The sequence below is a fragment of the Trachemys scripta genome, chromosome 2 (genome assembly GCF_013100865.1).
Source record: "Trachemys scripta elegans isolate TJP31775 chromosome 2, CAS_Tse_1.0, whole genome shotgun sequence".
NCBI classification, from domain to species: Eukaryota; Metazoa; Chordata; order Testudines; family Emydidae; genus Trachemys; species Trachemys scripta.
The window spans coordinates 96,037,721-96,048,663 of NC_048299.1; the positions used below are offsets into that span (position 1 = coordinate 96,037,721).

The 10,943-nt window shown below is 39.8% G+C and overlaps 1 protein-coding gene across 1 annotated transcript in view; it reads left to right on the plus strand.

Moving 5' to 3' along the window:
- The window catches only part of CNTNAP2 (contactin associated protein 2), a 1,628,923-nt gene that overhangs the window by 1,521,698 nt on the left and 96,282 nt on the right, over positions 1 to 10,943 (plus strand). Inside the window, exons 19-20 of the mRNA XM_034761282.1 lie at positions 2,978 to 3,223; positions 6,559 to 6,692. Coding sequence (XP_034617173.1) covers positions 2,978 to 3,223; positions 6,559 to 6,692 — 380 coding nt within the window. The remainder of the gene's footprint in view (positions 1 to 2,977; positions 3,224 to 6,558; positions 6,693 to 10,943) is intronic.

The following is a 10,943-nucleotide window of genomic DNA, read 5'->3' on the forward strand; positions in this document are numbered from 1 at the left end:
TATAAGCAGTCCCACTATTTTCAGTGCTACTAACTCACAGGAGTAAGCACTGAACTTGATGATAGGTGTTTGCACAGTAGTCCTCTTAATTATTCATCCAAACAAGTATAAAAATTGGGTCTAGCGAAAAACTAAATTGCCTTTCCCATAACTATTTGGAGGTGATTTAAAATTTCTCCTAAGAAATGACAGCTATAAATCTATCACAATGGCTCTACATCATTGCCAATACTGTGAGATCACAGCTTGGACAATTGTTTTATGTGGCTGCAGTGTCACTTCTAAATATAATATTTCAATTCTTGGGAAATTGTTATAAGGTAACAGGAAGACAGATCTTTTCTAGTGCTTAGCAAGACACTGGAAAGGGGCATCAATGAAATATCTGGTAATGTAACCCCTTTCTTACATCTTTGCTACCTTGCCTTCAGCTAAGGGCACTTTCCTACCCTCCAATACCAGGCATACATTACTGCACATCTTGTAAAATCAGCATTTGGTTGCACCTCTGTTTTGCTACTAGTATTTGCTTATAACTGTGCAAGGGACATTGAGATACTTCAAATATGGAAAGAGCTATATAAAATGAAATTCTATTTAAATAGTATAGTATATTGACATTTTAGCAGTTTCACTGGTAATCTGATGCCTCTTTATATGAAGCATATATTTATAAATAGTATATAAAGGGTTAATAAATTATAGCTGTTTTAATAAATGGTTTTCAACTCATATTGTTATAGAGTTCAATAATCAATAAGGTTGCTGATGACCTTGGCTCATAGCCATATTTAACACATATTACTAATGTCTATAACATACTTATAATATCTATTACCCTTTATAAACTATTTATACATGGTCTTGTGATAGGTTGTTCTGAGTCAGGAGCGGACTCAACATGCTGTCATCAAATCCCCACCAATATAGGTTAATTGAGACCTAATTGGAAGGTCAATCAACTGAGTAGAGCTACAGTTGAGGGACTAATTAGAGGGAGAAGAAACCCAGCAGCTGGACGAATATAAATTGAGAAGATGGCAGCCTTGGAGTGGAGTGCCAGAGGCTAGCAGGATGTCTGCGTGCTCCCTTCCCTTCCCCAGAAGCAAGTGGGGACACTGGCTAGGGCTTGTAAACAGCACTATAGGCGGAGGGCTGCTGGAACAACAAAATAAAACAGGCTAGTAGTGAAGCAGACCTGAAGTGGTGTGATATGTAATTAAGGCCTGAAAGGACTCCTAGACCACCATGTGACAGTGTCCCGGGCGATTCCTTAATATAAAGTATGGCCCACGTTTTTGTTAATAAAACTCGTGGAAAGAAATTGCTTTTTCTCAATTGTTTGTTCATTCCCTTGAGTATTTTCTGAAGTTACTATTGTTACTATTATTACAGAGTCTCGTGCCCTTAATCATATTCAGTAGCAACTTCACAACGAGACTACTCATGGAGTAAGGTACTATTCTGCAGAATATGGGTAGCAGAAGAACCTGGTCCATAGTAATTACTTGTGCATTCAACAGCAATTTTCCAGGATATGTCATCATTTCTTATAATACTCCCTTTTACAAATGACAAAGACTCTGGGGATGTGTATCAAAAATATAATAGATGTGAGAAAAGTCACAATGTTATCATTAGTTTAATAAGCTATTTTATAATTGTTAACATAAAAGCAATTTTTTATATATTTCATTTGAATGCTTAGTAGGATGAAAAGGTTTTAAATGTTCTTTTCTATTTTTCTTTACTGTGTTTTCTTGCCTCTAGGACCCTCTGATCTGTTTAGTGTTTCTTATGCTTGATCTATCTTTATCTATTCTCTTGATGTAAGGTAGTAAATAATATTAGGGTATTGGCAGAGTGGAAGGCCTTAATGCTGAATTATTTTATTGTAATACATTTTTAAGACTGTGCGGAGTTATTGGTAGAAATGGGCTAGAGGCAGCATTCTCTTTTGAATGTTCACAAAGGCCTAGCTTTAATTATTTGGTATAAATGCTGATTTTAATGTTTTAATTCTTTGTTCCTCTAAATGTTATTGATGTGGTTGCTGCTCTCTTTTGGCTAAATTCTGGCTTTGAGAGCTATAGCTACATTGAGGAGGGTATAGAAGTGTAGTGCCTAATGGGAGGCATTCTGCTCACAAACAACACAAGCAGGCAGGATGTCTCCAAGGCACCGAGGGAAGAGTGCTCATATGTGCAGCCACACACACACACACACACACACACACACACACACACACACACAAAGAGTACAGTGTTCACATCACCCACCACTGGCCTCTAAATGCTAGCAGATTGCTTGAGGGAAAGGAGCCCTAGCTATATGCCCTACTGGCCAGTTCACATCTTCTTTGACATGTTGAACTTCTCTGATGACTCTTCAGGACCACAAATAGCCCCATTGTGCCTGCCTCCTGCTAGGAGCATTAGAGGGAAAAGAGCTCCTTTCTTCCCCTCAGCCACCTCAGTGCAAAAACACAAGTTCTTAGAAGTTAAAGTTGGTAAATAACCCTGAGCTTTTTCAATATAGACTTGCCCCATCAGTAGATGATTTTTCAGTTCTTTGTCCAATCCCATTTTAAATCTCTCAAGTGCTGGAGCATTCAACAATCCCTGTAAGATTATTCCACAATCCAGTAGGACTCAGGCAATTGGGTTCAATTCCCAGATGTCCTACAAGCTTTCTGTATAATCTTGGGCAAATTAGGTTCTCTCTCTGTGTATTCATTTCTCCATCTATAAAATGGGGATAGTACTTTCCTTCCTCTTAGGGAAGTTATGAGGATCGATTTGATTTGTTAATGGTTGCAAGGTGCTTCATTTCTTCATCCTAGATAGACATATAAAGGAGCACCAATTAAGTTCAATAATAATTATTTATTTATTGCTATTTATTCCTGCTATTTTTCAAAGAATGTCTCAGCACATTCACTTTCTCCTTTACCTCTCTTCCTGTTATTGTTTTCAAGACGTTGGAGCATTTTTTGAAGAGGGGATGTGGCTCCGATATAATTTCCAGTCCCCAGGGATCAGTGCGAAAGACTTAGTCAGCCGAACTATGTTGAGCTCTACAGACCATGATAACACTGTGCCAGACCTCAGCTTGAATAAGGAGGTGCTCAGTTTCAGCTTCAGTACCACCAAGTCCCCTTGTGTCCTCCTGTACATCAGCTCTTACACCCAGGACTACATGGCGGTGCTTGTCAAGCCATCTGGTAAGTGATCATTCTGAGCTTTCTCCGCTGAAGTTACTACTGATAAAAAAAAAAATTGGCACACAATACCCAAAGCAAAAGCCATGAGCTAATGAGAAGATCTCTCCAGCCATGTAATTTTAAAACAGGAGACACAAGGCCTGATTCTGTATTTTATTGCACTAGCTTTACACTGGTGTAACTCTTTTCAAGTCAATGGAGTCACAAGCAACTGGTGTAACAGAGTGGAAAGTCAGGCCCATAGCGTGGATTGAGATTCTGGCATAAAAACCCAAAGCAGCATCCATTTTAATAAATATAAAATACAGAGGTTAGATTATAAGGTAGGGGAGTTGTTTTGAAGTCAGATTCTTGCATTAAAATGTGTACTATACAACCTATTATTTTCTGTCACCTTTACTTTTCCTTAATCCCTCCCACCACCAAGGGCCTGATCCAGCTCCCACTGACATCAATGGGAGTTTTACCATTGACTTCAATACAAGTAAGAGTAGTTCTAATGTCAGGAAATAGGAACACTAAGAAATGCTGCATTATAAAAAACATAAATAAGGAAGGCTTGTGGTCTAATGGTTAGACCACAGGTCTGGGAGACAAGTTATGGATTCTGTAATTGGCTTTATCCCCTGAATTGCTGTTAGACTGTGGACAAGTCTGTGTGTGTCATTGTCCCTGTATAAAACACAAAACTAATACCCATCTCACAGAAGGCATTTTTTTCACAGCCAATCGCTTCAGGCTACTGCCACTTTAAACACCAGAATTCCAAAACCAGGTCCCATTGGGATTCACAAATCCCTTGATCAATGGCACCCAAGCCCTATAGATGCCTTAATTCATTCAGTGCCTAAACTTTTGCAGTAAAAGTTCCCTAGGTGCATGGTGGTTAGGGCATTCATCTAAGAGGTGGCAGATTTCTGTTTATATTCTTTCTTCCCATCAGGTGGAGCAGAGGACTTGAACCAGGGGTCTAAAACCACTGGGCTAAAAGTTATGAGGGTAAAGTGGTATAGGCTCCTACTTCCAAGAGATGGTTTGCAGCTGAGAATCCCAAGCAGAGGGAGGCACTTAACTCCAAGCAAGGATGCGGGGCTTAGAACACACCCCTGGGCTTGGCACCTCCCATTGGTTAGCTTAGGCGAGGAGCCTCCTAGCATGCTGGCTTTTTTTAGTCCTGTTCTGAGGCTTCTGTCTCTCCTCATTCATTGTATAGGGAACCTAGGTGCCTAACCCAGACTTTGTGAATTTCAGTGGTTTTCTAGGCTCTAAAAGTTAGGTGTGGTGATGATGAGTGTCATCACGCCTAAATTTCTTTATGAATATAGCCCTTTTTTATAGCACTGTGATATCCTCTGCTGCTGTTGCCCCTCCCACCCCAACCCCAAAAATTAGTTTGTTACATAATCAAAATGAATACAGTCCAGGGCTTGATCCTGCAGACTCTTAGGTTTGTGAGTTACTTTATTCACGTGCCAAAGTGTTTCCAGGATCAAGATCTACGCAATGTTTGTCAGTGCCACTTAATTGTAAGCAGCTACAATATCAACTCATTCTCAAATGTTTAGTGCAGCTTATCATTGTTGGGAAGGGAAGATCAGGGAGGAGGTGAGTGGTATTTCTGAGAAGAGGAGAGGTTCATATGGACAAGAAAGAACATTTTTTTTCCAGTGTGCATTTGGACTGCTGCATTATATAGAATCTTAAAATACTCCTGGCTTTTGTGGTTTATTAAGAGCCCATTGAAGCTCACAAATGCATTTATATATTTTGAATATAAGCCCCAATCCTCACATTTACAATACATAGGCAGACAGCTGCACCTTTGCGGAACCCATTGGCTTCAGTCATCCCTCTGCCTACACATTGTAAATTGCAGGATTGGAGCCATATTTATTATTTAATTCTAATTTTATAAATATTACATCAATAAATACAGATGGAACCTTTCCAGCAGAATTACAACTCAAATATAAGATTAGAACCATACAGTCATCATTTCAGTAAAGGTTGCTTTAATTCCACACCTAAATCCACTTTTAGGCACCTAAATAAGTGGCCTAATTTTCAGAAGTGTTCACCTCACGCGGTAATGTCTGTTGAAGTCAGTGGAAACTGTTGGGTGCGTAGCACTTCTGAAAATCAGGCCACCTATTTAGATGCATAAATAAGTACTTAGAAGTAGAGCTGGCTAGAAAAGCCATGTGTGGTGGGGAAGTATAAAATTCTGACTTTTTGTTGAAATATCAAAAAAGAAAATATTTTGATTCAAAATGGTGCTGCTATGGGAGTTGTAATTCAGACGCCTCATGCTCCTATTCTCTTCTGTGGGAGGGGCCCCTTGGCCACACTATATCTCTAAAGATGCACAACCTTTTCCTCTCTTGGTGAAGGGAGAGAATGCATCATAGGAACCCCGGACCATGGTGCATCATAGGAGAAGTAATCTAGCCAGAGAGAATGGAAGCATAATATATCTGAACTACAGCTCCCATGGTGTATAACAGCATCATTTTGAAGCAGAATATTTTGGGGTTTGGCTAAAAACTTTGGTGTGAGGGCATTCGGTTTTCTGATGAAATATTGAAATTTTCTGCAAAAAAAGTTTCAAAAAACCAATTCTCCATTGCAAAAGAGCTGCAATGAAAATTTTTTGACCACCTCTGCTTAGCAACCTAACTTGAAGAACCCATTTGTCAAAACCCTTTTGCGTCAAATACTAAAAGTTTTCCTTCAGAGTCTTTCAAAACACCCCAAGGACAGCTGACCCATAGACAACAACTAAATGGGATGGAAAGAAAGCCTTGTGATCACATATAATTTCAATATTCATCTGTCATAAATCAGATGTTATACTTATGTAATAAGTATTCTTAATTTATTGATGGAAATCCTTATTCCTTCTACCAAATAAAACTATTATTCTTTTATTTTCTGTACTTAGCTTTAACAATTTTATCTGGGCAAGGATAACAATCTCAACAGAACAGTCTTGCTTTACATGTTAACATTTATAAGTCACTTTCATACCATTCCATGTATAATTCTGACTTGTTTATTTTTTAGTTAGTAGTGTTTGCACCTGCTTTGGTTTTGAGATGCTGGTCACTATCTGGTTTATGGTAGTAAACTGGAAACAATTACTACCCCACTAGGTTTAAATTATCAGGCACTGACTCTTCCTATTTAAATTCTCCTGCAGCAGAGCTCAACTCCAAGAGCAATTTAAATATGAAATGATGGCGGTCATAAGTAAAAAGTGAAATGAGGAGGGGCAAAAAAAGCTCTGGGAAATAAAGGTATAAATAGTTTAAAATGTTGTACATTTCTTTCTATAGGAAACTTACAGATTCGATACAACCTTGGAGGCACTGGAGAGCCATATAACATTGATGTAGACCACAGGAACATGGCAAATGGACAGCCACACAGTGTTAACGTCACACGGAATGAAAGGGACATCGTTCTCCAGGTAAATATACATCTGAGCCTTTGAATACTATATAGCTTTATTACTAACAGTGATAGTCATAGGTATACCAACTATTACTATTATTGCCTTCCATACAAATATATGAATACATGTTACAAACATAGCATAACTAGTCCCATATCTACTGAATCCCAGTCTTGTGAGCTAGTCATAGGAGCATCCTTTCTTTCTTACCAATGCCCTAAACTTTCAAATATGCCTATCCTTAAATTCATGAACATGAATAGATCCACTGAGCTCAATGGAGCTATGGCCAATGGAGCTATTCAAGAGTATAAAATTCAGGATGTGCATAAGTGTTGGGAGGATTTGGGACATAAGTGAAGGAGTATGATTGAGGGCCTAGGACTCTAGATTCCTAGTTCCAGTCCTAATTCATTTTCTGTGTGACACTGGCAAGTACTTCACCTATCTGTCCCTTAGTTTATTTCTCTGTAAATGAGCACAATACTATTTACGTACCTCAGAGAGGCACTGAGAGAAGCAGTTAATGTTTTCTAAACACCCTTTTCTTTGTTTAAATATATGTTAATCAGATGGTTCTGCTTTCAGTTCCTGTCACATATGTCTATACGTATGGAGAATATCAAATGGTGTGGTATAAAACCTTTACTACCATGAGTTTCAGATAGACTGAGTACTTACAAATGGCAAACCAAAAATAAAATAGGCATATCATCCCAGACAAGTGCCAATAAAACCTTTATACCACACCGCTGCTTCATTTATTGTACAAATGCCTCAAATTTTATAGAAAAACGATTTGAGAAATATTTAGGAAGTAATCAAAAATGTTCTTCTGCCTTTATGCTCCCTTAGCACCATGACTCCAGCAGTCCAACCCTTAGAAACAGAGAAACTACATTTTAGAAATTTCAGAAAATTACACAAAATAGCTTTATTGTACATAATAATGTCATAGTATTTGTGAGCTGCTAAGGCTAAAAAACAAAAGCTGTATGTCCACCAGAAAGGGAGAATTTCTGGGGTTTCTACTGGTATAAATCCTGCTTCTGGCATTAATGTGTTGTAAGATATGGGACCTTCATTCTGTCATTAGTGTAGAATTGAATATTGCCCTTCCTTGGCCTTAGGACAGTGTAATTTTGGAGAGAAATTCCACATTTGAGAAAATGAGGGAAACATTTCTCTGGCAGGGTTTGTTGGTTAGTTTTTTAGTTATTTAAATAATGGATGCTTGAAGATGGACCTGCAGGTCCTTCAAGGAACCTCAGATAGCTGGTCCATACTTAAGGCATCCAAAGAGTTGACTTCCTTATGTTATGTTGGTTTCTTTAATCCCCTCGCCTAGTTTACAATGTGAGGGAACCAACACAGCAGGCACCATGAATAAAATATAACAAGAGGAGGTCTCCTTGGGAACCAAGCCAAAAGATCAAGGATGGGAGCTGTCACTGTATTTACCAGGAGGTGATCAAAATGGATACCGGCCAGTAAAAAAACAGAAGGGGAAAGCTTTGTCAGTGGATTATGGCATCATTTGCCTGAAGCTCACAGTCGAGTATGCACTCATCTCTGATTCAGAATCACTTTGGTTGCACTGAGGCAGAATTTCTTCAGAAAGTTACTCTTATGTTTGTAAAGAGTCCCAGCCTCAGCAACTGTGTAACATGTATAGACTATTCACCAAACTGTTTTGGTAGGGTGTTTCTTATTTATCAAACTATAAATTGATATCAGATAAGATTTGTAGTCAGTTTTTCCTTCTGGACCTTAAATGCTTCTATTTTGTGATGCCTGGAATGTTTCCTGAAGTTGTATGGCTGGTTGTTACAATTTGTTCTCGAACTTGGTGATGGAATATGAAACCCTCTCCCAGACTCTATTTGGAAAATGCCAACACAGTTAAGGGTGCCCGCCTTGCATTAATTAGCCTAACTCTAGCTTCTCATGGGGTTAATCCAACATTTTTGCAGTACGTTACGTTGAGAGTGAGAGAGCGTAAACTACCCATTTGGATCCTTGGAGGCTTCCACACACCTCTATGTTTGCACTGATAAACTAGGTTGAGAGCTTTTTACCCTGTCAGGTCAGCAGATGTATGGAACAAAACTGGGTTAAATAATTGGGGAGCAGATGCAGGTGAAGCTTATTAAACTACAGGGCCCAGACGATATGCATGAAAAAGAGGATAAGGAAAGGAGTGGCTCATGATAGGAAAAATCCTATGCTACCTATATCATACCCTGGAAAAGGGAGGATTTTAATTTGGTTCTGGTTTGTACCCCAGAAAAGGGAAGGTTTTGAGGTTTACCTGTTTTTCCCCTGTAAATGAGGCAACTTTAATGTCGGCATATACATACTTAAGAGAAGAAGGCATTGTTTTGTTCTGGTGAGCTGCACTAACCTCTGATGCAGGGTCCATTCCAAGACACAGGATTAATATCACCTGCCATTTCTCAGAATTTGGGAAGATATGCACTCCTCTGTGCTTGAAAATGTGGGTGTTAGAGATCAAAGTGACTTCTTTTCTCAGGGCACGTTTACACTGGCAGAGTTACAGCACCAGCAGTTACAGCGCAGCTCAGAGAGCACTGAAGGGAAACTGCTGTTGTGTGTTCACACTGTCAGCTGCCTGAGCAGTAATGTGTTCACACTTGCGGCACTTGCGGCGGTATTCAGAGTGGTGCACTCTGGGCAGCTATCCCACAGAGCATCTCTTCCTCTTCTGCTGCTAAGAGTTGTGGGAAGGCAAAGGGGGTCGCGGGGCATTCTGGGTCCTGTCCCAATGCCTGTGATGCATTGCTTCGCATCCCAGCAATCCCTGTGCTTCCGTCCAAATATGCTGCCATCTATCAGTGGTTTGTGTACTGTGAGCTCTGCATCTTCGGTCTGCAGGCATGGATCCCTCAGTGTTGACTGATATCACTGCTCTACAGCCAAAATGCTTCTGAAATAAATGTAGTCAAACTTTACTAATTCTGGGTCACTGAGAACGAAAATGATGCTTAAAATTGTTGATTGGCTCTAGTTTTCAAGATATGCTATTGGGTCAGTATATACGACCCTTGACTTGGGAATGGCGGAGGATAAGTGAGTTATTAAGGGAAGGGATCTCAATTTAAACCAGAAATGACTAAAATACATCTTTGACTGGATCTATGAATAAATCTATGACTGGGTTTGATAGTACTTGCTTTTTAGGCAAAACAATGAATGAGGCAATCTGAAGCTGGTATTGTGTCATACATGATATGAATTGCATCATGTTATTCCTAGAAGTCATGGATTATGCAATCATAACGAAGCTTACATCACTCTGCTGAACAAATTGCCCTATATCAGCTCTAGAAATCATACAGTGTCGTGCTCTCTTATTTGTCAGTGTTTGATTTTGCAAAGGGACACATTTCTGTTTAGCCAAAGTGAGCAGAGATGCCTCGTACTTGTGTGAACAGTGCAGATAACTTCTGCTATGTTTGTGGTGAAGTGACTTTTTCATCACAAAAGCGCAGTATAACCACTCTGGTTAAGAAAGCCTATCACCTTTATTTTGGCTGCAAAATTGGAGATCAGGACAAGAGGTGGGCCCCATACATATGCTGCAACACTTGTGCAACAAATCTTCGCCAGTGGTTGAACAGGAAAAGGAAATCTATGCCTTTTGCAGTGCCAATGATTTGGAGAGAGCCAACAGATCATACCAGCAATTGTTACTTCTGCATGGTGCCTCCAGTTGGGAAAGGTGTGTCAAAGAAGAAAAAGTGGACTGTGCATTATCCAAACATTCCATCAGCTATACGCCCAGTACCCCACGGAGAAGGACTGCCGGTTCCTGATGCACCAGAATCATTCTCACTTGAGTCAGAAGAGGAAGAGGATGAAACTTCTGGTCCTGAACCGTCAATGTCACAGGACCCACATTTTCTCCCATCCTCCTTCTCTGAACCACACCTCATAAAACAAGGTGAACTGAATGACCTTGTCAGGGATTTGGACCTACCCAAGAGTAAGGCAGAGCTGTTGGCTCCAGACTACATCAGTGGAATCTCCTGGCAGGTGATGTTAGGGTTTCCATGTTCCATGACCGTCAAAAGGATCTTGTCCCATTCTTCTTCATGGAAGGTGATCTTGTAGCCTGCAACAAGATCGATGGTGTGATGCCAGCCCTCAACATTGTTCACGATCCAGATGAGTGGAGACTGTTCATTGATTCATCGAAGACGAGTCTTAAAGCTGTTTTACTGCATAATGGCAATGTTTTGCCAT